This window comes from Ambystoma mexicanum, chromosome 10, assembly GCF_040938575.1.
Source record: "Ambystoma mexicanum isolate Mex_15411 chromosome 10, UKY_AmexF1_1, whole genome shotgun sequence".
In the NCBI taxonomy this organism is placed as follows: Eukaryota; Metazoa; Chordata; class Amphibia; order Caudata; family Ambystomatidae; genus Ambystoma; species Ambystoma mexicanum.
In genome coordinates, this window is record NC_090932.1 from 175,486,350 (window position 1) to 175,513,297 (window position 26,948).

General features: G+C 48.3%; 1 protein-coding gene across 1 annotated transcript in view; it reads right to left on the bottom strand.

Moving 5' to 3' along the window:
* Positions 1-26,948, bottom strand: part of IKBKB (inhibitor of nuclear factor kappa B kinase subunit beta) — a 1,202,582-nt gene that overhangs the window by 556,877 nt on the left and 618,757 nt on the right. Inside the window, exon 15 of the mRNA XM_069617660.1 lies at positions 15,275-15,336. Coding sequence (XP_069473761.1) covers positions 15,275-15,336 — 62 coding nt within the window. The remainder of the gene's footprint in view (positions 1-15,274; positions 15,337-26,948) is intronic.

Here is a 26,948-nt window from a genome sequence, read left to right on the forward strand (position 1 = left end):
AGTGAAAGAAATATTGAACAGTTATAGGCTAGGCTTGATGTGTGTCCTGGCTGATCAGGCCACCTCTCATAGTGAGTGGGCATGGACCAAACATGTAGTTAAAAGCCGGTAAAAAGAGAAACTGTTCGAAGCTGCACCTCATGTTGAAAGGGGCTACATCAAACATGCAGTTGCAGGTAGGTAAAGAGCAAAATGGTTCAGGTTGCACAATTTGGAAAGCCGCACCTCATGTTGCAAGGGGCTACATCAAACATGCAGTTACAGATAGGTGAGAGCAACATATTTGAAAGTGCAGGAGCCAGATAGTGTAAAGCATGGCAGGGGGCCAGGCTTGTTATAACATGGTTCAATGCGAGCGGTCGCAGAATGGGAGAACCACCTCTCGTAGCGGGCTGCATCCATGAAATGGTAATACAGTCAGATTTGTGGGTGGGGCTAGGGTAAGGATCAGGAGAGCGATCAGTGACAGGGAACCAATGATTCAGGGAAGTCAAGGCAGATACTGGAGAGGGGAGGTTATCGCCACATCTCACCTTGCTTGTAGTGCTGCGTGGTGGCAAAGCAGCACATTGGTGGATGCCAGGAGTGTTGTGGGATGCAGAATAGAAAGGCATTGGAGGTTGACTTGTAGGAAACGCGCCAGGCGCCCAGCATGCCCCAGACACCAGACAGGCTTAGAGCCTTAAATATGGGCCTTGGATAGGGGGACGCTGGCACAGCCTGCCGGCAAGGCATCAGAAATATTAAAAGCACGATCCAGCCAATCAGCTGTTCGTCTGTGGGGCAATGGAGGCGGCCTGACTGAAGGAAAGTCGCAGGCTACAGGAGGCACTGCAGACTTGTTGGTGGTGGGGACACATGACTATCAAATAGCATGCCAAGATTTCAGACCACTCTCACTGGTGTTGTTGGACTCTCAAAGTAGGTAGGCCATGGGAATGGAACAACTGATTCTGTTTCACCGCTTAACATGAGAACTTGTCTTGTCATATTAGTCCTGCATCCAATGCTGTAAGGCTCCTAAACAATCTGTTACCTTCCTGCCTCTGCTAGGCTCTCCACGAAGGTCAATCAGAATTTGAGTGTCATCTGCATATAATTGACACACAAACCCATATTTCTCTAATACTAGGGCCAAAAGAAACATGTACACATTGAAAAGCAAGGGGGACAATGCTGAGGCTCGAGGTAATCCACAGGGGAAATAGGTGACCAAATTTACAATTTTTATTTGCTGTTTCCTATCTTTCTTAAAGGATTCTGACCAATGCAGCAGTGAATCTGTGATATTCATCAATGTATTTAAGCGTTGAATTAAAAAGTCAGGATCCACAATGGCAAATGTTGCAGAGATCTAATAAAATCAACGCTGCTGGATTGCACGGATCTCCGAGTTCCAGGAGTTTCTCCCAAACGCAGAGGACAGTACTTTCTGTGCTATGCCAAGGGCGAAAACCCAATTGTACACTGGCTAAGAGGGACCTCTTTTCCAGGAAATATGACAGTTGGAAGGTGGCTTCTTTTTACATAATTTTACTCAAAAATGGAATGTTGGATATTGGCATAAAAGGTATAGGATCAGCTGGGTCCAGATGGGCCTTTTTCAACAATCGTGAGACTTGAGCCTCTTTCATTTCGGCTGGGAAAATCCTTCTTTGAAATGAGGCGTTAATAATGTTTGCCACATCTTCTGCAAATAGGCCAATATGTTCTTTTATAAACTTCGGCATCAGGGTGTTTAAGGATGAGACCATGGCAGGGGGTCTAGGTATGAGCCCTGACAGCATCTGGCACTTCCTTCCCATACACATTGTAGCAGTCCGAGATGCAGAGGATAATCCACCTTGACAGGGTCTATGTAGTCACAGCCCTGCCAGCACGTGCACAAGCATTTCCTCTAAAAGGACGGTCATCTTTTCTGACATCTTTACTCAGAGACGTAGTAGCCAGCCCTACAGATGAAGGGTGTATCGGCCACTTTGACTCACAAAAAATAAAAATAGGGAGTAAAAATACTCCTAACAAAAAATATATAGGAAACAGACACATAGAACCTTGTGCTCCTGCTTTTACCCACACAGTTCCATGCATATGTGTGGAGCAACCACAGGAAGAAACTACTATCATCACTGACTTAGAAGTAGTAAACTTGTATCTTTTGTAATGTTTAGGTGCAATGGAATAATTATTACAAAAACATTTCAATTTTCCAGTTTAAAAAATGTCCTTGCTTATAAAATACTCCCATTGGGAATTGGACTTACATTTTAATTCTCTAACAAATTACTTTTCTCGCAACTTTAAAAAAATAGGGAGTAAAATACTACCACTTTAAAATATTATTGGAGCACTGGTGGTAGTGCCTGCACAGCGTCCAGCTGATGAAATCGCTCCTCCAACTTTATAAGATTAAGGCAGATGGGAAAACACATGCAATTGGATCTTCTGAGCGAGATATAAAGCAGACTTGACCTTGGGTAGGAAGGACAACCTCCCTCTCAAAGTCACCTCCTTTAACACCAAGTAGGTAGGTTTAACAGGTGAGGTAACACCGGTCACTCACTTATCCATCTCGAAAGTGATTGCCACCAGGAAAATCACCTTAATAATGAGCAACCTAAATGGACATAAATGCTAGGGCTCAATCAGAGCTCACATAGGGAAAATAAAAATTAAATTCAAGCCCCACCTAGGAATAACAAACATGCATGAGGTAAACTCGTTGCACAAACCCCACAAAACTGCCTTACAGTGGTGATTTTGAAAAAAGAGCATCGACAGGGTTCCTCTTGAAGAACAAAATGGCAGCAAGGTACCTCTTCATGATGCTTATCTGCAGGCCAGTCCGGGCCAAAGAAATCAGGAAACCTAGTATAGAAGTAGGACAGACAAATAGTCCATAATTCCCTCCAGAAACCAAGCTGAGAACCTACACCACCTCCAGGCATAAATGGACTTAGTGGGTTGCCAGACAAGGCCCACTTCTTATACTTCAGCCTATCAGCATCCAACCATGAAGGTTCAGGACGTAGACGCTCGGATAGAGGACCAATCTCCCCAAGCCATAGAGCTAGAGGGCAGGTACACCATTACAAGAAGGCACAATTGAGGGCAGATGGACAGGGTCAGAAGCTCCAGATATCTTGGTCTCCGGGACCAGACCAGAGCTATCAGAAGTGACATGGACTCAAACAGCTAAATCTCCTGAGAAATAGTGGAATGACAGGGTTAAGAGGAAACCTATAGAGGAGAACAATGATCCATTTTATTGTCAGTGTGTGTGTCGCCCCCCCCCCTCCCATAGTCCCTTGCTGAGGAAACTCTCTGCAGCGAAAGAACTTGTATTTCCTGTTCACAATGGAAGCAAAGCGGTCTCTGTGAGGATTCACAAAAAGGGAAGATCTCCTCCAGAACTTCCAATAGAGCTCCCACTCGTGGGTGATTTAAGTCAGCTTGCTCAATGCACCCACTACGACTTTCTTCATTCCAGTGAACTGGACTGCCATTAGACACCTTGTTGTCCAGCATCACAATCTTATTGCTTTGCTGTACTGAGGAAATGATGCCACACCACACAGTTTATTGAGGTAGTGCATGGCCACGATGTTGCAAGTCAAGACTAGCTCAGTCTTGCCTCGTACAGTGGGGAGGAAAGCAACCAAAGCCAGCCTAATATTCTGTAGCTCAAGCAAACTGATGTGCTCCCAAGCATCTGTCAGGGACTCAAGTCCATTCAACATAAGGTCTAGCAGGTGAGCACCCCCACCATTCAGGGATGTGTTGTCAAGTTTGGAATTTTAACTAACCTGAGGTAGCAGACAAGTTCTTAATGGAGAGAGAAGGATAATCCCTGTCCCTGTCTGACCTCTGAATGAAAACAGAAGGTCATGCAGAAACAGGGTAAAACCCTAATGGTGGGAAAAAACCCATGAGTCGGTCCGGTCCGATGTTCAGGATCCGTGTAGTTAGGTGAGTAGAGTAATCCCCAATAATCAAGGGATACCAGTCCAGGCAGAACGAGGAATAGGTCAATGCAATTGGGATAATGTCAGGGAGATCAGCGCAGCACACAGAAAGGAAGGGCTGTAGAAATACGCTGGTGGCGAGGAGTGCAGTGAAACAAAGTGGCAACCACGGCTGCAAACACGCTTCAGAACACCGGAGGTGGACTGAAGGGTCGGGCATGGAATTACGCTGATGGAAGAGGCACACTAGGCAAGAGAGTATGCAGAGAAGAAAGAATAGGGAGAGAAGGCTGAGAGAACAGCATAACAGTCAGGAAGGGCAGAACGGGAAGTCCGCGAGATGCACTAGTTACAGACACCACTCAGGGGACTGGCAAGAGGTAGAGGAAGAGCAGGAAAGAATTTACTGGGATCAGGAAAATGGACAGGAGGATTCAGCTGCAGCGTGGAGATTGAGCGGGATAAATCCAGGAAGCACGCCACAGGAAAGTAGCAATGCAGCGAACCGTAGTTGGAACTGCATTTTCATGGCTGCGGCGACACCTGCTGGCAAAGGAAGACAACTAAACCGTGGCTCGTCGAGGATAGAATGTGCATATTCGGTGGCCATCTTGGGTGAGGAGACGAGGTAGTAAGGTCTCTAATGTAACTTCCAAGCGTTGCAGAGTCTCCAGGAACAGTGATTCCTGACATGTCCATGACCAGGATTAATTGGGGGAAAGGGTGGCCTAATCAACACCACTCTCAGTAAGTTGTTTTGCAGATGGAATGACAAGACATTGGTTTTCAATTCTGAAAATGAGGAGAGCCCCAATCGCAGACTCACAAAATTATTGCTACACCCTTATACTTAACTGGGGGTTGGAAACAGTAACTTCTTTCTTACCAATCAAGACCTATGGATATATCATGCGGTTGCAAAGACAACGTGGGGTTGAAGATTCTGTCTTAGGTATGTCACGGCAGAACCTTTGTCCCTGATCCCTACTTCTTTTAGTATTAGTTTCAGATACGGAGGTACTGTGTATTTTCACAGCTCAACATAAAATGCAACAGACTCCCTTGCCAACCCACACATCAAACATTAATGCGAGTTCAATTCATTCCATGATTGTGTGAAGGCAGCCACCGGGAGAATTCCAAGTCTCCATTGCATATGTAAAGATGTTTCAAACATTGGAGAAATGATGTCCAAATAAAAATATTTATCAGACGAACATAATGCGGGGTAGCCTGGTCCCAGCTTTAACTTCATAGCATCTGCCACCAACAAATCCCTGTCTCTTTGAATCACTTCAAGCTTTATTTCTCTCTCTTTATTCCGGCGGGCTGACTGAGGATTATTCCACAAATTGCCTCTCTTACATGATGGAGCCAATCAATTGATTTCCCTCTGTCCAGAGACATTACATGGCATAGGGCTTCTCTAAGTTTTTCCAGCCTTTCCTGGTTTCACAGTTGTAGCCAAAAAAGAACAGGTTTCAAATGAACCAATCGACCAAGTAGGGGAAAACATGAACACTTTTCCTCATGAGATGAGCTGCAATCGCCACTAGCAGTTTGGTGAAAAACCTGGCTGTTGAAGAAAGACCGAACGGTATGACTTGGAACTTGTAGTGGGCATTGCCAGCCACAAATCAGAAGTACATCCTGTGCTTGGGATGGATTGTCAAATGGAAATAGGAGTATGAGATCCAGGGACACAAACCAGTCTTGCAGCTCGAGGGCCAGGAGGATCGATAACCATCTTAAACTTGTCTTTGCGCAGATACAATTTCACAAGCCTCAGATCTATGATGGGACACAAGCCCCAGTCAATCATTGGAGCCAGAAAATAAATAGTGCCATCACCGCCTTCATTTTGAGCGAGGCCCTATTTTTTTTTTTGTAAATCTTTATTTTGAGTCAACCTTTCACTTAGTATGTGGTACAGATTATTCCCCGTATCCCACAGCAGTAATTTTTCCCGACAAGAGTTGCAGTCCACAGCAGCAATACAGCCCTCTAATGTATTTAGATAAGTACAAAACTCGCACCATATGTCTTAGTGAGGCCCTATCTTGATGGCACCCTTTCTCAGAAGCTGTCAGACCTCCTCCAAAAAGGGCAGGGTACGGATGCAAGGAAGCAGTGTCCTCTGGTGGGAGCAGTAGAAACAGGAGGCAACAACCCTATATTACGACCTATAACGCCACAGCATCGGAGGTAGTGCAATGACACCCTATAAAAGAGAACCTCCCAGCCACAGGAGTTTAATGGAGGTATTCCAATTCATAGTGCCCTTGGGTGATGGTGTGGGGTTGGAGGGGGCCATTAACCCAACTAGCAGGAGAGATGACATTGCGGCTACTTGCATAGGGTCTCTGGCCCCTTCCCTGGTGGGCGAAATCAAGGAAGGTTTGAAAAGGGCGCTTTTGTGCCGAGGTAGAAGGCTGTTGAATGGCCACACCCAAGTACTTAGCAGTGGCCTTGGAGGCGTGGAACTCCTGCAGCGATTCATCAGCCTTCATACCAAACAGGTTGCTACCATCAAACGACATGCCTGGGCGTTTGGACTGGATATCGGGAGAAAATCTAGAGGTCCTTATCCAGGAATGCTGACATAGAAGAGTCCTAGTGTTCATCACACCTGCCACGCATTCGGCAGTGTCCAGGCCGGATGCAAGATATGGTGTGTGGCTTCTTTGCAATTACAGTGAAAAATGGAAACTCTCCATCTGCCCAATAGGCAAGTTCTCAGTTGCCCTGGAGGTCACGCTGTACAGACCACAGGTCTATTTAGACAACATGCAAGTGCCGTTGACAACCCTCAATGCAAGGCTCCTGTATGTGAAAACATTGTGGCCCATGGCAGCCATCTCCCTGTATGATGGAAGGGATAGAGGGGACGGAAAGGATATGGCTTTAAGCTCTGCAGTCGCTGCCTGCACCACCAAGAACTCCTGCGAGAGGTGGATCAAGAGAAAACAGGAATCAGAGGGAGCTGGATGATGCTTCTCTGCAAGGTTATGATGCACCGAAGGGCCAGACACCACCTTCTCCCAAGCAGCCAAAACATGAGCAGCCTCCACTGTGTTAAAACACATTAAATGAGGCTTTTTCATGTCACGCTTCATGCCAGAGTGCAGACTCTAAGCGTGGGACCGGGTATGGAAACCCATGCTGCTCAGCATTGTTTTGCTTCAAAGACAAGTACATTGCCCCTGAGCTATCCTCCCAGTGTTAAAGGCAGAACAGTCCCCCGTGGGTGTTCTCATCCAAGATATCTATCCTGTCACGCTGGACTACAGTTTTTATAGGAGGAGTCAAATCCAAAGTCTTCAAAACCTTGCCAATGGCCCTCTGCAAAGAACAGTGGGGCTTTCCAGGCAAAGGTGCTGGAAGGATATGCAGCTCAGGAGAAGTGTCCAAACCACTTGCCTGCTGAAGGCCATGCGCCAGCTTCAGAAGATCCTCTCTTTCAGGGAAATACATTGCCACACCTGGGTAAAGGGGTCCCAGGAACTGATGACATCCGCCTTCTTCATCAAAGATTTGGGTCATGTTCAAAAGCAATTCGAAGAGGAGGTCATGGCGCTGAAAGGGAAGGACCAGATGTAGAAGCTGCAGTACCCCAAGGTGGAGCCACACGGTGCCCAGACAGCACAGTGATAGACAAATCCGTAGCCGAGCCAAATAGTGTGTGGTACCGGGCCATGGAGGTGCCTCTGCCAACTTCAGAAAGTATAGTGGGTGCTGAGGCAGCTGCCAGTGCCAGTGCTGATGCCATCGATAACGGGACTTAGCAAAGACGTCAAGCATCTCCTGCTCGAATGCCTCTAACTCCTGCAGAGTCAAGAATTTTGCAGGAAATGGAAGGGTTCGGTGGAGAGGACTCCACTTCCTCTTGGACTTAGAACAGTGGTGCTTGAAGAAGACACTTGGTGACCTGGTCCTCTTCCTGCACTTCCTTTACATCTGTCTTTTTGTGGCAGAGAACGCTCTGGTTATCCAAAGGCTGCCTTCCCTGGTTCCGCACACAGGGACTTGTAGGATGTAGGCTTTCCGCCCTTTCCGAAAATATGTATAAGGTTTAGCAGCACACTCTATGAAGGCCTCGGACTACATGGTCTAGCAGGAACAGCAATTCTCTGTGTCGCGATGCTCCACAGGGCAGTATAAACTTACTGTGTGGGGATCCGACACAATATTGTGTCTTCTGCAGTCAAGTAGGGCTTGAAGCTCAAAGCCTTTATGGAGTTAGGCATGACACTGCTAACTAGAAAAATCTACTGGCGTGATCCAGAGGCATGTTAAGGCCGTGGAAAAAGGAAGCAATGCCATGGGGTGCTGCAGCTGCATAGCGGGCCGAAAATAATGTCCAGCAAGGGGCGCGCATCGGAGCGAGGTGGAGCCGATTCAAAGCTGCACTGCAACCCCCAATGATGAAAACATTTCCGAAGACAGCTGTTGCTGGAGAAAGATTATCAAAATTAGGAATTTGTGGGAGGAGTGTGTGTGTGCATTTGTAATGTATGCATGTGCTTTGAGGGTGAGGCTGGTCATATCATAAAAGCGATTTACCAGGCCAAGCGCAGTCTGCTGCAGTTAGCAGTGGGAAGGTGGAATTGCCAGACGTGAGTCACCTCTCATTTTGCTTTCTTATAGGACGTCATTTATTGCTCGTCAGCAAGTGTTCAGTAAAAGAAACAATGAACTCTTGACAACCACGGATTCAGCATGCTTTGGTGTGATTGTATAATATCCCAGGTGGCTGTTTCGGATGAAGGCACAGGTGACCCGGGCAGGTATGGGATTATAGCATGTGCCCCATCGACTCCGTTGGAATTTATTTTGCCATTCTTTACACCACTTTGATACAAAGTAGTTTGAAGCATTTAGGGGCCATTTATTATTACATTAGATGTCTGAGTTCAGATGACAGGTGGTCACTGTTGGCTTGGAACCTGCTTGTGTTAAGTTTCCATTTGTTTACTTGTTATTTGCTCAACAGGTTACTTGGCTCACCTGCTAATTTACATATTTTCACTTATTTAAATAAGCACTGGGTTACACAGAAGTGTTACACGTTTGTTAGGTACCTTTCTGCTCTTGTCTGCTTCTTTGTCGCGCTAGGATTGCTGATAAATTGTTATTAAAAAAAGAAAAGGAAATTGAGGACCTAGGGAAAGTTTTACAGAACATGCAGATATGCACATAATGTTGGATCTTTTTTAAATAGACATTTTTATTTTAGCAAATGAACACAACAGATGATCGATAACTGTTTTACACCAGGTAAAATGCGCCAGTTGTCAAATCAAATTGTCAGTTGAGGGAAAATGACTTATTGTGGAGCTCCTATTATTAGTAGTCTATATGTAATTTAGCATGCTGCATTTCATGGCATTATCAGCATTTTACAAACCATATTCCTGGGTCTGATGATAGAATACCAGCTAATAATTATTAGGACAACACTATTATTCTGCCAACCCTTTCTGGATTCATGGGACACAGTCCTGCTGCCTGCTGATATTCAGTTTTTATATAATTGATGTGACTGGAAGCAATTTAAGTTAGAAGTATACAAGTGAATTAAAGTGGAAATGCTATTACACATTGTGGGCACTGAAGGCATCATGAAGTAAGACACAGACAACAGATTCACTTTTCAAAAATAAATGGTTTATTTCTAAAATGTCAGGATGGAGTAAGGTCTAATTTGCCCTATGCTAAGGTGGGATTTTCCTACCTAAGGAAACTAGGGATAATCTGTGTCATTAAGTTCAACTCAAAATTCTGTCTGTGTCCAAAAGTTATACTTGCCCTCACAACTAAAGTTATACAATGTGTAGGGATGTCCGCAACCAAAGAAACATTGTTCAAAATAAAGTTCTGAGCTTCTTCCAGCTCCTGGCTTGCTTTTCAGCGTACCCTTCCCAAAGTTCAACACAGTTCCAAAATCTCAGAGTTCCTTTCCCCAAGAAGGCAGCTCTTCTAGCTTCAAATTCACAGTTAATTCAACTTTCTCAGCTTTCAATATGGATTCAAAATTCGCTTGGTAATCTTTCAGGCATTTCAACAATTTACTTAGCTTGGTTTTCTCTTTAGTCACTAACACTTTTTATGCAAAATAGCTTCAGCCTCTTGACTTTCCATGGTTCACTCCAAGTAGCAGTTGAGGGGCTACACAGTCCACCCATCCGATAACACTTGCCATCTTGCAACGTTCATTAATTCACATTGGGCTTCCTTGCCAACGCAGGCAGGCTTCCCCCTCTACACCTATGTCATTAGTCCATATGTACTTCTGTTTCTCCTTGGCAGTCTCTGAACTCTGCCAACACGTGACTTTCACACAACTCACTTTGTGATGTTTTATTCCTTGTCACCACCGTGCTTTCACACTGTCCAATAGTGCTCATCAATTGCCTTTCACTTGCTTCCCAGGCACTCATTACTGGCTTTCACTTGGCTTGTCCTTTCACATTGTCCATAAATGCTTTTAATGGGTTTTCACTTTGTTCATAAATGCACATCACTTTCTTTCCACTTGTGTGGTATTTTCATATATTTTCATCCCTTCCTTATTTCGATATTCAATAACTCATTAAGTACTTTGCAGCTTGTTCGCTATTCAGTATTTTCCATTCGGTTTCCAGACCACTCATTACAAGTTTCCACTCGATCGGCATCTTCCTTTGCCCACACCAAGCCCCTGGAGTGCCCCGTCATGAGTGTTCCCTCTCTGTCACTCACCAGTGTACGGCCGCTCCTTTGGGTGCATTCGCATTCCTCTCTGGCTTTTGCTCGCTCCCCTCTCTCTCGTCGGAAGCTCCGGCGAGTAGCGCTCGACTATTCCGAACCTTCTTGCTACTGTCTGCAGCATATTGGAGACTTCTGTGTCCCCGAGATCCAGCTGGGGACACACGGCTCGGTGATCTGCAGTGGTCTCGACCCCCTTGTGGACCATGCTGGCCTTGGCGTATTTCTTGGTCTCCTGCAGCTCTCTGTGTCCTTTTCCCTGGTCCCTCTCCAGCCTGCTCCACGTCGTCCTTGCTTCCCAGGCGGTTCCCTCCTTTTTATATGCACCTGTAGCCTCTCAATTGGCTGCAGGTGCAAGTCATTTGCCTGACCATAATTACTTTCGTCAATGGGACATGCCTAACCATTATAGTGGTGTTCACCAGTCCTCTTCCTCGTCCCAGTGCCATAGTGGTGTGCACAGATGGAAGGGTGCATTACTCCTAGTTGCCACTTCCCCGTCCCAGTCAAAGGAATATGAGTGTGGGACAGTTGGTGTGTGTAACAGTGGGGAAGAATGGTAATGACCTACAAAGGTAGGGGGAGAGTAGGGTGCATTCTGACAAGGAAAAGGGGGGTACCATGCCTCACCTAAAGGCATTTTTCCTTCATTTCCCAAAGGTCCCTCCACCCAGTTGATCCTCCCTTGCATATCCACCCCCAGGGTCAGCATCCAAAAGCGGTGTCCCTTCCCTGGCCACCGGAGATGAATACTCAAGGAGAGTAGATGGGAGTATGCCCTCAGATTCCTCACAGCACATACTGTGAATGTGATGTCAAATTGCCAATGCTGGCATATTTTGTGAATGCAGTTTATTGAAAGTGATTTACAATAGTAATACTGGCATACGTTGTTGGTGTGATATCAAGGAGATATATATATATATATATATGGTATGAATGCAGATCCATCATTGGGGCACAGGCCTCGTAGAATTACTGTAAAATACTCATGAGCACTGTTGGTTACATGGTACCAATTGTATGTTTCCATTGGTTAATTTACTGGACCGATTGCATACTGCATACTGCATACTCGTTACCCCATTTTTTTCAAAACGTGTGTTGTAAAAAACACCATTCAATTTATTATTTAAACAAAAATGTATTATGTGCAATTTCCTCAGGCTTCTTGCTAATTTGAGGGAAATGTGAGAAACCTGAAGGTGCCTCCCTAGCTAGTCCCTGGGGATCTGTCATCCAGGTGGCCAGGACACTGCCATCACTATTGGATCTAGTTCCTGGGGGTGGACCAGTGAGGGAGGATCACCTGGATGGGGTCCTTGGGGAGTGGGAGACCGACGGGTCAACACCTTTTCCCCAATTTACCACGTAGGACATTCAAAACCATTGCCCCCGCACTTCCGACACAAACACTTTTGCACGACACACCAGAGAACAGACTAACACCAGAGCCGTTTACCTGACATGTCCCAATACAAGGGTCAGGCAATTGATCAGAAAGAATCACATACACCTGACAGCCCTTTCCCTTCCCCGCAGGGATAAAAGGTGGAGAAAGAGAGCACAGTACAAGCAAGGCAGACCGCACAACGAGACAGCTATCCAGACCCAGCAGTTCAAGAGGAGGAGAAAGGTGGCAAATATCAAGAGGCTGACAAGGAAAGACACGACCTTGTCCTTTCCGACGCAGACCTGTGAAACCTCCGCAGAGGGAATCGTAAGACCGATGACAATAGCCCAAGTGTGCTGCAACAGATGTCAACGGTACACGGAGCGTGTCGACGCTGATAAGCGAGGGGAAACTCCTGTTAATATGGTACCGGCCTTGACTCCAGTTACAATGAACGCCAAGTGGTTCATCTCAGTCAGTGATTTGAGGGGCGAGCCGGGATGTGGTGAATGAGACGCAAAATAGCAAATTGAACTAAGTTCAAAGAACTGTAAAAGTGTTAAGGTCAGACCAGCTGCAGAGGGAACCGGCACCACGTGGGTGCGGGTGCTAATTCGAGACACTCTGGTTGATCCTCGTTTGAGTGAAACTACAGAAACCAGAAGGCTGTTGGAGAGCCGCCAAGTTAGGTCAAAGTGGTCATACAGAAGGTCAAGCAAATTCTGTGTACAGTCGAAAGCCTTTAACTTACGAACTGTGAGAAAGCAAACATCTGTGAATGTGAAGTTGGCTAGAATGAACCCGACCGAGGGATGCTTACGAGAAGGGGGCAAGTCTAAAGTCCAAAGAAACAGTGTGTTGACAAGGATGAACTCGACTGAGGGATGTCCACTGGAACTGTTTAAAATACATTGAGATTTCTGAAAGAAGGAACTTGAGAAAGTCATAGTGAATCCCGGAGGAGGGAGGCTGGAATTATAGAGGGCTCAGCGCCTGGAAGAGGGGTACCCAGGGCTGAAAAATCCTCACCCAAATAAAAACCAGGAAACAAACTTTCATTTTGCTGAAGGAACTTTTGTTTTGTTATTGAATACGTCAGGCCCTCGAAGGCAAGAGACTTTCAAGAGGAACACGACTTTGCCATCGGAGGTCCTGATAGCTGCAAGTGGAACTGTCTACTTGTGCGGGGGAAAGCTTGATTGTGTACTGTGCTCCAAGATCCCATCTTGCCCAGTGCTCAAAACTTGGGGAAGGGAGACCCAAGCTAACGCATCCTGACATATTATTTGAGAACACTTCTTTCTTTTCTTGAAAACCATCCCAAACCCTTTTCATATTAGTTATAAGGTTTGGCAATAGGTTTTTGAGGATAGGCCCTTTTTATTTGACAACACCACAAGAACTGCCTTATTTTCATTTGATGTTCGACGCTTGCTCCCATCTTACATTTAGGTATAGATGAGGCTTTTTTGCAACCTGCATACAGTTTAATAAACACCACTGAACTGTGATCACTTGTGTCTGTCCTTACTGTTGCCACCATGAGTTCCTTACATTAATAATGTGATTCCGCTGAAAATGATCATCAGCTGCTACAGACCTTAAATCATTTAGAATGACAGTGTCCTCTCAGAAGCCCTTCACCCACCCTGTCACCAAAAGGATAGGGATGCTGGTAGAATGAGCAGCAGACGTGCGCCACACACTCCCCACAAATTCGAATTGTGGAAACTTGAGGTGGTGGCCTTTTACTGAAAGGCCTTTGTGCATCTAGTTATATTGCACGCCTGTGTTAAGATAGAACATGTGCTATCACTCTTGTACCCTCATACGATGTGTAATGAACTTACCGCCCTGATGCATGGTAAACAATAGCTAACACAAAGCAGCCCTGCTTTCAGTCTGGGACTGCTGCTCTCACACTCACTCTTTCACCCATCATCACAGTCACAATGATTCACTGATTCTCACACACATTTACCCATGCATATTCAATTATCCATTCACCTGTCCATACACCTTCATGAAAAATATGCCCTTTAACTTTCAATCCATCTTCAAAATATTTCCTCCGTCAACCAATATACCAATCCCCATTCACCCATCCTCATAAAAATGTACACATCCTCCCTTGCTCGCTTCCAATCATTCACCAATCCTCACATTCATATTCATTCATCCTCCTCTCTTGTGCACTCTCTCCACCCACTGTCATCTTTCCCAATGGAATATTCCCAAAGTGTGTCTGTGAGCATGAACTGAACAAATGTTTCCGCCGCATAGCAGCCAAAACTATTGGCTTTGTCAATGCTTGTTTCCATAGGGGAACACCTATAAATCAGAATCAGTATCATGTTCAACCAATCAGAAGACGTTCTGTTGCTTTTAGTATTTCCTACGAGATAGTGAAGCCCAGTTGATCCTGTACCTGTACCTGTCCTAAGGTACCCGAGATGTATGAACTGTCAAATATGTTGCCCAGAAGTGCAAGATGACCTTAGATTTTGAGGTTGACCCCAACAGGTAAGGCAGGGTGGTGCTAGAGACTTTCTAAACCAGATGTACAAACCTGCATCAACACCTTCCTTAACAAGACCTAAAGTATATTTTCATAATGCCTCTGTGTGGACATTTCTTTCTTCCAAGTAATACTGTTTTAACATGTATTCTTGTTCAACCAGCACCCTCCTAATCATTAGCTTCCACTGGCTATCACTTGGTTGGCCAAAAAAAGCATAAGAATTGGCTGCTTTGCCTTGGTTTAAGAAGATAACCTCATACCCTGAAAAAGGGGGAGGGGAGTTCCTCTTAACATACAACATACTTTCCACTTGTTGTCCTAACACCTGCATCTTCCCCTATTTGACCCAGTCTCCCCCCTCCAAATCCTGCTCCCATTCAGTATCGTGAGGCACAGGGATCTGCTGAACTAGTAAATGAATGTATCTCTAGTATATAGATTCACCCGCTAAATCTCTCGTCCTTATCCAATCATAATTTTAAAAAATAGTTTAAAAAAGGGAATATTGCTCCATTCATCCTCCGATTGCACAGACATGCCACAGAGCTCCACCCACTTAAGATTTTGTCCCCTTGCTGTGCACAAAGCTGCACCAAGCTCCATGCACTACCTTAAATGACACCTATCTCTTGCCCACCCTGTACTTACCCTTCCACAGAGCTCCACAGCCTGTTCCATTTCCCTCCAGGCTGACAGAAGCTTTTCTGATGCTAAAAGAAAATTGTAAACGGAAGTCCAGTGAGTGACACAGCAACATAGCAATGTGCAGGAAAGAACATGTTAATAGTGCCATTATAAAAGAGGAAACAAACATTGATACTGAAGTAAGCAGAGTCCTAACTGAAGAATGCATGGTATAAAGAATACATGGTGTACTTATGAATAGACATAGTCGTAACTGAAACATTAACAAGATTAAAGGGCAGTGCAGTGGGCCATGAAAGGAAAGGAGTAGCATTTAGCATCAGGTGACTATGGCTAAGAATAAGGGAGCATAGATTACAGAATGTGCCTACTGCAAGTAGCAATGGCTAATGGCATGAAATGCCTGCCAGGTTGCAAGGGCCTGAATATGGACATTTACTGACAACCACATCATGCCACTAAACCCAGATGCAGTAACTTTGTGTTGGCTAACAGGCAATACCAGGTGAACAGTAATATTTCACACTTGCTGCACTTTTCCCCACATCCAGCAAGAAACGTTACGCTGATAGCACTGCTGAACCCCTAAGTAGTTGAGGACAAAAAAGCATGATCAATGGATTCCAGATTTGATAAAGACAATGGCACTTGTGCCTCAGACCAATGTAGTGATAAAACCACACTGACACCATAGCCACAAACTATGCCTAAATTCTGATGCTATAGTTAAGAGATGCTAGGAGGATGCACATTCTTCACACATGTAATGCTTTAGTTACCACTCCAAGGCCAGTACTTTAAGCTTCCAATGCCAACATCAATGATCACCATTATCTTGTCAAGGCAAAGCTGAGTCAGTAAACAAATTTTGTCCAGAGGGAATGGGGACCCATACCAGCGTGGGGTGGGAGGTCTACCATGGTGGAAGCAAAAGCCATTCCTACCCTAGGGGGAAGGTGGCAATTGGGAAGGCCCCAGTTCCTGTCCCCTCCGAAAGTGCCTGTATGTGCTTGCAGTACCACTGTGAATCACACCATACCTCTTCATGAAGATGTTGGCCACTTTCTTTCTTTTCATTGCAGGCCACAACATACATCAAGTGTCTGGGCGGACCTCCCGCAACATGACAACCCACCGAAGTCTCCAGCTAGACAGCTATTGTGAGCAAATCTTCTGAAACAACTGGGATAGAGAGAGAACCGCTATGCGGAGTAACTCAGACCATAAGCCACTGCAAGGAAGGCTGCAGGCCGCCAGTTGACACTAGCACACGCTGCAATCAACCAACTGTGGGCGGGACTCCTTAACACAGAATATTTCAAACTCCCCTTATTTCAGACTGGGTGACTTCTCTGCACTTTTGTTTGCGTTTTCTTATGTACTAAACCCCTTTCATTTTTCATTCATCTTGATGCAAAGGTTTATTATTTTCTTCAATTTGATGTTTTGCACTCCCCTAGTGACCACATTGGGTGATGGGTCCTAAAACATTTTGTGTCTGTCCTGGGTCCACTCTCTCTGGCTCCGATAACCTAGCTTCACTGATTTTAATAAGCTGTAGCGCTACTACAAACTATGGCACCTGTATACTTTTATAAGACATCCATTTATTGTCATACTTCCTCTAGGGCTGAACAGAGAAATCCTCTACCTGATGAATGTGGTACACCCCTTTAATTCCACTGAAACGCCCATTGTGCCAAACTTACGCTTGGGTACTGTGTTGTACCATCAGAACAATAGCGGTTGGCTATCCACGCTTTCTTTCAACTCAGACAAGCGGAGGGCGTAGGCTTCTCTACATCAGCCTTAACCTGGTATCTTCTAACCAGGACTTTTTGGAATGATTTATTCAGGTTTATAATGATGTATTGATGCCCACAAAAAGTTGCAATTGTTTTTTCTTGCGTCAATATGCACATGATGGCTTAACTTCACTGATTAGCCAGGGACAGTCAGCCAATTCAGCTGTATTTTCTGTTTTGCAAACACATAGATCACTCTTGGGACTAATATTGTTTCAAATTACATTGGATGTAGCTTTTGTATTACTTTTTGATTTATCAGCGCTATATTAAGCCGGAATGTATATTTCATGAATCTCAGACAATTTTCTTTTGCACTAAAAAAATAAACATTTGTTGCACACTCTATTTACTTTTTCTTTTCTTGTCTTTTTTTCGATTTTGGCATCATTGAGACCCTGAATACTCGCAGGGCTTATGTTACAGTATATATACAGGTACCATAGATCTGTAAAAATATGTGATTAAATCACCACTTAAAGCAACATCTAAATAGCATAAGTTGGAATTACAAAGTTAACTAATTTCATACAAGGGAACACCTTTTTGTGTACTATTTCAAACTCCCCAGCATGACATTGAAAGGCACTCCAACGCCTACCTTGGACTAAGTCACGGCATGGCCCTCTGAAGTGGACATTTTTAAACGCGGTCAGCAATTTGCCCGCACAGCAGAGCCACAAGGCGAAAAAGTACCTGTATCTGGAAGATATGAAAAAACAGAAAAAGGGTCTAAGACCGGGCCCCTTTTTATATTTTCTGAGATCGGTAACACCTCCCGCGGGACGAGAGGGGAGGGGGAGAGGGACAACACGGACCGATTGCCCCGGGGAAGAGGCCAATGGGAGAAGGAGAGGGAGGATAAAGCTGGGGAAAGAAAACAAGGTGGTGTAGGTTGTCCGGGTGAGGTCAGAGGAAGAGGAGGTCATCAATCAAAATACCAGATGGAGGAAGGGCAGTGGACAGAAGTGTGGAGGAGGTTTTTAGAGAAGGTGAGGTATTGGTTGGTGCGAGCAAGTGGTACTGTGTTGTGACAGAGTGAAATCAGGATGTCTTAGTAGAAGGTGGGGTAGAGTAGCAGTGGACAGGGGAGAGTAGCAGTGGAGCAGGCAGAGTAGCATGGAGGAGTGTAGGAAGGAGTAATATCGGAGAATGGAGGTAGGTTGGAGAGACAGAATACAGAGAGCGAGAGAGAGACGAAGAAAGAAACATCTGAGGGACAGAGGAGGAAGATGCAGTGGGTGGGAAAAGAGAATGTGGGTAGAGTTGAAGGGAGGAGAGTAGTGGAAGGGAGATACAGGGTGAGGAATATCCAACCATGAAAGAGGAGATAAACTGGGGCTTGAGGGACTGGAATGCATAACCGCTTAGAACTAACATAAGGATAGAGTTGGTTCGCACCTAGGAAGTCCCAGAGGGAGGCTAGACAGATAAGGTGGTTGCCTTTAGGCTTTCATAGATAGCAAGGCAGAAACTAGACAGTGGGGGTCAACAAGCAATAAATAATAACCTGGGGAGTAGGAACATCTGGGTTAGGGAAGGTCTTGCTTTTTATGAACAAGAGCGATTGGGATGGTCCTTGGAGCGCCTTTCAAGAAACCTAATAAATACCCTTGAACTTTCTTTGAGAGTTGGTATGTTATTGAGGCCATCTGTAAATGGAAAAAATATCTTGGTATAGGCAAAATTATAGACAATCATACAGCATCTTATCCATAGATCTCTTATACTAACGTACGAATAAAGCAGTTAGCCGAAAGAGAGCACAATCTTTACAACAGCAATCTTAATTCAGTTAAACCTAAGATAATAGGCCTTAATATTGTTTGATTCCCCAGATGCAGTTGATGGGTAATGTCTGCAAGGTGCACGAATATCCTTGGGTCTAGAGTAGGAGTTAGTGATATTATATAGGTTTATTCAGTTTCATGACTATTTGCTATGTCCTGAATTCACATCTTGGCAGTTGGTAGTTGACCCTATGTTGGAGGGTTTGGAAATGAAATTTGATGTACTCCCCTTGCACATAACTGCATTATAATAAGTGAGGAGATACTGCAAACTGCCATGTTTAAACAACTGTTTCTTGCTTGTGTGAGACAAGGCTTTAGACTTTACTGCACATGTCTTTGTGATGAAGGCTCTTCACCTAGAATGTAACTATGCTCGCCTTCACAGCTCTCACTTCTGACGCGTTTCCCTTTTGGCATATGTAAGTGTGTTTTAGGCTCCTGATTTCTTAGGAAAAGCACCATTAACATAGAGAAGTCATCATACTATAAGTGTTCTCGCCTGCCTCCGAGCATGGGTGAATTTTTGAGGAGCATATTCAATTTCACTAAATGTATCACGCTATGCTTTTCTCCCTAATAACAGTCTAACATCCAAGAATGGAGATGGTATCAAATACTTGTATGCTGGGGCTTTTTTTCCCTTGCTTGCAACATTATTTCTGTATGATTTCTTGCCCTGTCTCGATCACTCCATCCACTGAAATGCATGTGTTCCTTTCGGTATAAGAGAACGGTGCTCGGAGGGAGGGGGGGTTCTCACTTGCGTCAAAGTCTTATACTGACCTTGGTTTGTTTTTGTCCTGTTTGTTTTGACGAATAAATTGTTCACCAATCCACCTGAATAGTCAGTTGTTATTTTTCCACAACAAGTTTGGTGCCGTGACTCTGATTCCTGATACCCTGTGGCCAAGTCCACAGGTCACCAGGCGTACCTTCCTGTGATTCCCCCCCCCCCACCCTCCCCATCTGGCCGTAGGAAAGAAGATTTCGACAGAGGGGAGAGCTGGCCCGAGTACCCAGAGACTCAAGGAGGGAGGACAGAGATGGTGCAGAAGAAAGCCGACCGAAAAACGTGGGTTGGTGAACACAGGTAATTGTGTCTGTGTATTATGTTGTGTAAAGTATTGCTTAAAAGGTTTTTGGGTATATGTTTGTCTCTTTAGTGAAATATGAAGTCTGTTGTGATTATTCGAGGATACAGGAGGGAAAGTACTGTGATGAATCGGTAAGGATTCCCTCCCAAACTTCAACATGGGACCTTCCTCATGTGGCCAGGGGAAATAAGACACTTCCTGATCCTGACCCTGGGGGTGGTGGTCTGTGAGGGGGCCACAAGGGGGAGGAAGCAGGTCAGGAGGAGGAGGACACTCCCCTATTTAACTTTCCCCAAAATCCAAGTCTTTTAATGGCTTATTGGAAAGTAGAAAGAATTTGAAAACCTAACTTTGTTGCCAGGGACTTCAAGTTCCCCAATTCCCTCAGTACTGGGATGAGGAAGAGGGATACAGAGGAACACTAAGGTGGGAGCGATCTCCTAATTATTGTAAATGCCCCACACCTGAAACGGACGGAGAGGCTTAAAAAGCCCCTCAGGTGCAGGCACTGAGAAGAGAAGCAGAGCAGTGGAAAAAGCAGCGCGTGCCGTCATTGCAGCTGAGAGGAAGTCTGTGGGAAGAGAAAACGCCTGGACCACTGAAACGGCAGAAACCGTGGCGTGTCCTGAAAGAGCCTTTGCATTTGACTCTCCCTGTTGTAGAGGTTGGGCAGCGGGAAGCGTAAGGGAGAGACGATTGGCCAAAGGTATTTTGGAGGGAAGGGTTTGGCGATTCCAGCTGGCTGTGTTGCACTTGGCCCTGTCACGAGCAGAAGAGGCTCCAATCATCAGTGGCGTGAGTGGAGGAAAATCAGAGGAAGCTGTCTAGCAGGCCGCAAGGAGCCACAAGTACTGAAGACCTGCGAACGCCAAGCAGAGCGTAATCGAGTTACTTACCCGGTGAGTTCACAGATTGTAAGTGACTCTGGTGTGCTCCAATGCTGCCCGGCAGGCCGCTTCACTCGTGAGTGAGTGAAAGCAACAGTAACAGTAATTTCGAATACCAAACTATTGTCATGGTGCGTGCTCCGAAACCCCTGGAACTGTTGGGCCCACCCCAGTCCCTGTCACCCAGAAGGACTTGTCAGGCCCCAAGGAAGTGCCCCAGAGCCTCATGGACTCAGTACTGGCGCCGTTGGCGCCAGGCTCATGAAATGGGCTGAACTTATGGAACTACTTAATCTGCCTAGTGAGGCTGAGCCTTCTGCATATCCCGGGTGTGGCAGAGGGTCTACTTTTCCTGAGAGACAGGGTGTGGTAAAGGGACTACTTTACCTGGAACTACTTGCAAGGCTATTTAAGCCACACCCTGCAGGCAGAACACACTTCACGTTACTCTGCACTCCTGCAGCGTAACTCTCACTGTGTCTGCTCTGTCCTCGAGTTTCTACTGCCACGTCCGTCTGAGATTTCCAGCCATCGGTGCCTGGAAGAAGAAAAGGAGAAGAAGGAACAAGTTACTTACCTGTAACTGTTGTTCGCCAGCATGGGTCTGGCATGGATTCACATGCTCATGAATATTCCCCGTCGTCAGGCTGGGAATCCTCGGTAAAGAAAAAACCAGTATCAGTTTCGTTTCTGATCTGTCTTTCGTAGTAATAACCAATCACTGATCTCTGCGTCATACTGACCACAGCCAATGACTGCCCTCTACCTAAGCCCCGCCTCTGGCAGCCATCTTCAGATTTGGAAGCACGTGAAGTGGCAGTATGACCAAGTGAAGAGCCGCAGAGGGGTAGGCGGGAGGGTTCGCATGTGAATCCATGCCAGACCCATGCTGGAGAACAACAGTTACAGGTAAGTAACTTGTTCCTTCTCCAGCATGGGGTCTGGCATGGATTCACATGCTCATGAATAAAGAATACATAGCAGTACACACATGCACAACCACGGGAGGTGGCAAAGGCTCAACATTAAGCATTACATCAAACTCAACATTAAGCATCTTACCTCCTCACCAGGCTCACCTCAGGCGAACAGGTTGCGCAGCACTGCTTGGCCGACCCTGGACTCCTCCCTGGAATCCCGATCGACGCAGTAGAATTTCGTGAAGGTGTGCGTCAACCTCCACGTAGCAGCCCTGCATATGTCCAGCAGGGGCACACCAGATAGGAACGCCGTGGTAGCTGCAATCGCTCTGGTGGAATGGGCTCTCGGACGGCTAGGCAGCGGTCGGTTTGCCAACCGGTGACAGTACATGATACAGCCGGAGAGCCATCTGGAAATGGAAGCCTTCGAGAGAGCCTTCCCCTGATTGACAGGTCCAAAGTTCACAAAGAGTTGTGACGTCTTCCGAAAACACTTCGTGCGGTCTACGTAGAACTTCAGCGCTCTAGCCACATCCAGCGAGTGCAAAGTCCTCTCAGCCGGCGACGAAGGCGACGGGAAGAACACAGGCAACACCAAGGGTTCGTTGAGATGGAAGTCCGACGGTACCTTGGGCATGAAGGAGGGGTGCGTCCTGAGCACTACCCTCGTGTCGTGAAAAGTCAAGTACGGGGCCTTGCAGGAAAGGGCCTGGATCTCTCCCACTCGTCGTGCGGAGGTGATGGCCACAAGAAATGCTGTTTTCCACGACAGAAATTTCAACGGAGCCGAGTGCAGAGGCTCGAACGGAGGTCCCATGAGCTTGGTCAGCACCACGTTGAGCTCCCACGCCGGGGCCGGAGCCTTCACCGGCGGGAACGATCTGAACAGTCCCTTCATGAACTCTTTCACCAGACGATGAGACCACAAGGACGTCCGCCCCGTGGTTCTGGTGTATCGGGAGATCGCAGCAAGATGAATCTTGATGAACGCGTGTGCCAGTCCAGCTTTGGCCAGCGTCAGCAGGTACGGCAGTACTTGGGGAGCCGTAATCCGTAGAGGGTTAATCTTCTGTGCGTGGCACCAGACAGAGAACCTCTTCCATTTGTGTCCGTAGCATTTAAGAGTCGAGGACGCCCTGGCCTTTGCAAGAACCTCTCTGCAGTCGGCTGGTATGTCGTATCCTCCAAACTCTAGCGCTGCAGGAGCCAGGCCTGCAAGTTCAGCGATTTCGGGTTGTGGTGGAGGATGGCGCCTCCTTCCCTGGAGAGTAGATCCGCGTCCACCGGCAGCTTGATTGGCGGGGACGCTGACAAGTCCAGAAGGTCCGGGAACCATATCTGCCTCGGCCACGCAGGTGCGACGAGGATCATCCTGCACCGTGACCTCTTGAGCTGGTTGACGAGCCGGATTAGCAGTGGCAAAGGAGGGAACGCGTAGAGGAACAGGCCCTCCCAGGGAAACGAGAAAGCATCGCCCATGCTCCTCGCCTGGGGAAACCTGCTGGCGAACCTCCGGCACTTGGAGTTCATCGCCGTCGCGAACAGGTCGATCTGGGGTGTGCCCCACCGTCGGAAGAGGCGATCCACTAGATCCTGCCGTAGCTCCCACTCGTGCCACGAGCGCAGCTCCCTGCTGAGTGAGTCGGCGATGGTGTTTTTTATCACTGCCAGATGAAACGGCACCAGAAATATCCTTTGGGCGACGGCCCAATGCCACAGGTCCCGCGCCTCATTGGACAGTGCTGGGGACCTGGTTCCGCCCTGTTTCCTGATGTAAAACATGGTGGTGGTGTTGTCGGTGAAGATCCTCACCACCTTGCCCTTGAGGGACGGAAGGAAGGACCTGAGGGCCCAAAACACTGCACGGAGCTCCAGGACGTTGATATGTAGGGATTTCTCCGTCGGGAGCCAAAGGCCTCTTGCGTGCAGATTTTCGGTGTGCGCTCCCCACCCTTCCAGGGAGGCATCCGTGGTCACTGTCTCCTGGTGGGCTGGGGTCTGGAAGTCCATGCCCGCCGTCAGATGCGCGCGGGTGCCCCACCACCGGATCGCTTGTCGGAAACTCTCGTCGAGTGTGATCCTTTCCTCGAAGCTGCCCGTCGTTTGGATCCAGCGCGCGTCCAGGAACTCCTGCAACGGGCGCATCCGGAGCCTGCACAAGGGAATGAGGTAGATGCAGGAAGACATCATTCCGAGGAGGGACTTGATGGACCTCACCTTAGCCGCGTCGGCCACCAACATCCGCTGCACCTTGCCCAGGATGGTCCTGGTCCTCTCCTCCGACGGGGAGGCCAGAAGGGACACTGTGTTGAGCCTCGCTCCCAGAAACAGAGCGTCTTGCGCGGGTACCAGGTGGGATTTGGCGTAGTTCACGGAGAATCCCAGGTCCGTGAGAAGTTGGACGGTCCTTGCCGTGTGAACCACGGCGAGCTCCCTCGTCTTGGCTCGGATGAGCCAGTCGTCCAGGTAGGGGTAGACGTGGACCCCCTGGCGGCGCAGCTGCGCCGCCACCGGTGCGAGGCACTTGGTGAATACCCTGGGTGCCGACCGTAGTCTGAAGGGGAGGGCTTTGAACTGGTAATGACGCCCTTGGACCACAAACCTGAGGAATTTTCGGTGCACCTTTAGGATGGGAATATGGAAGTAGGCATCCTCCAAATCCAACGACGACAGGAAGTCTCCTTCCTCCAGCTGACCCAGGACGTGCTGGAGGGTGACCATCCGGAACTTCTGCGCCTTGATGAACTTGTTCAGACGTCGCAGGTCCAGGATGGGGTGCCATCCCCCCCGTCTTCTTCTTCACGAGGAAGTATCTCGAGTAAACTCCGGAGCCCCGAAGCCTCTTTGGGACGAGTTCGATGGCGCCCTTCCTGAGCATCGCCTTTACCTCCAGGAGAAGTTGAGGGACGTGAAGTTCTTTCCTGGCCACGGGGGGGACGCGCGGACACCTTCTTTGAAACTCGAGCGCGTGGCCCCGGGCCAAGGCGTCCAGCACCCAACGGTCGGTGGAGATGGACTCCCACACGCTGACGAAGCTCGCCAGCCGGCCTCCCACCGGGGTGCTTCGGTGGGGGCCCGACCCCACGGCCGGTTCAATCCTGCTTCGACGAGGCTTTGCCGCCTTGACCTCCTTGGCGACGACGGCGGGGTCCGCCCGACTTGCCTCGTCCTCTGTAGGCCTCCTGAGACGACGAGCGGGCCGCTTGACGGTATGTGGAGAAACCGCCGCCGGAACCTTTGGAGGCGCCCTTGCCTCCGCTGCTCCGAAAGGGCGTCCGTCGTTGTTGCAGAACTCCAAGGGCCCGGGCCGTCTCAGTGTCCGCTTTAATGACCTGAAGGGAATCGTCCACTGTTTTCCCAAACAGGTTGTTCCCATCGAAGGGCATGTCCAGGACTCTGGTCTGAACGTCTTGACAGAAGTCCGTAGCCTTGAGCCATCCACGCCGCCTAAGGCAAACGCCGTTGCCCAACTGGCGGAACCCAGTGTCAGCGATGTCCGTCGCAACGGTAATGGCGTGGTCCGAAGCCACCTCACCTTCCTGCAGGATCTCCAGGGCCTCTGCCCTCTTGTCGTCCGGCAGGAAGTCCAGCAGGGGAGCCAGTTTGTACCAGAGCTCCCTGTCGTAGCGGGCCACGATAGCCAAGGCGTTGGCCGCTTTAATCGTCGTCGCTGCTGACGAGATGACTCTGCGTCCCATAGCGTCCAATTTCTTTCCCTCGCCGTCCGGTGGGGAAGTCGATGTGGAGGCCGCACCCCCCCCGCTTTCTTCCTGGCCGCCGCGGAGACGATGGAGTCCGGGGTAGGCTGCGCCCGGAGGCACAGGGGGGCCGTGTCCGGGACCCGGTACTTCTTCTCGTACCGGTCTCTTCTAGCTGGCGTCGTGGAAGGGTTCTTGAGGAGGGTGAGGCCCTCATCCCAAATGTCGTCCAATAGAGGCACTGCGAGGACCGTCTTACTCTTGGCCTCGCGCCGCTGATAAAGGAAACCTTCCTTCTTCTCCTCAGGGCAGAGTTGGAAAAGCTTGGATGCCCTGGTGATCATGGAGTGGAACGATCCAATCTCGTCGGGCGGAGAAGCCCTGGTGGGAGGCGACGACGGTACATCCTCGTCGTATACCTCGTCGTCCGTACCCGTCGCTGCCGTGTCAGTCCCCGTATCATCCCCTCGGGTGGACGGGGCGCGACGGCTGAAAAGGAGGTGGAGGGTGGATCCTTCTTTTCTTGGTAGGGGGAACACCAGAAGGTCCCGGTTCTGGGTCCCCCGACGGGAGAGGTTCCTCCGTCGGCAACGGTAGTCTCGTCCTTATCTCTGAGCATAAGGACTGTATAGCCAACAAAATGGCCGCCGAGTTGTCTTGCGGCGCTGGCAGAGGGGAATCTGACGGGCGATCAGGGGCCCCGTCGGTACCCTCGATGATGTCGTCGTCACCTGCGTCGGGATCCATCCCGACGGGCCGGTCTTCTTCCACGCCGAGGCCGTGGCTTAAGACCTCGGCCAGCTCCTCCTCCGAGGTTGAAGCCGAATCTACGACGACGCCCTGCCCCCCCCTTTTTCTTCCCCTCGGGGGATTTCACGGGGGTCCTATCGATGGGCACAAAAGAGGACTCCCTCCGAGGTGGCAGGGAGACTCTGAGCCCCGAGGTCGCCACCACTGGTGTAGCCTCCACAGGCTGGGCCAGGCCGCCGCGACAGTTTCGATAGTGGGCTTGGCCGGATGGATTAAGGCCTTCACCACCTTAGGTGCGCTCACCGCCTTATCCTTGAGGGGGGGGGGGACACTGCCTCGCTCCCCCTCCGCCTTCGAGCTCGACCGGGGCCTCTCCAGGAGCTTCGCCGGGTGCTCGGCCTTCCTCTTACCCGACCCAGAGCGTTGGCTCGTGGTTGATGGTGCCGGGGAGGGTGCGCCCTGCCTGGCGCCCGTAGAGCCCGACCGTTCGGCGCTCCCGGTGCCAGCGGACTCGCGGTGCTTGGCCTTATGTTGGACCCCCGTCGCTGGGGCGTCCTCAAAGGTCTTAGAAGACCGCTCGTATTTCTTCCTCTTCTTCTCACCGGACGGGCTCTTCCCTTCTAGCCAGTTGGCGAGACGTTGATGGCGGTCCTTCATGGTCCGCTCCGACATGTTGCCGCAAAACGCACAGTCCTTCTCCACGTGCGTCTTGTCCTCATGTAGGCAGTAA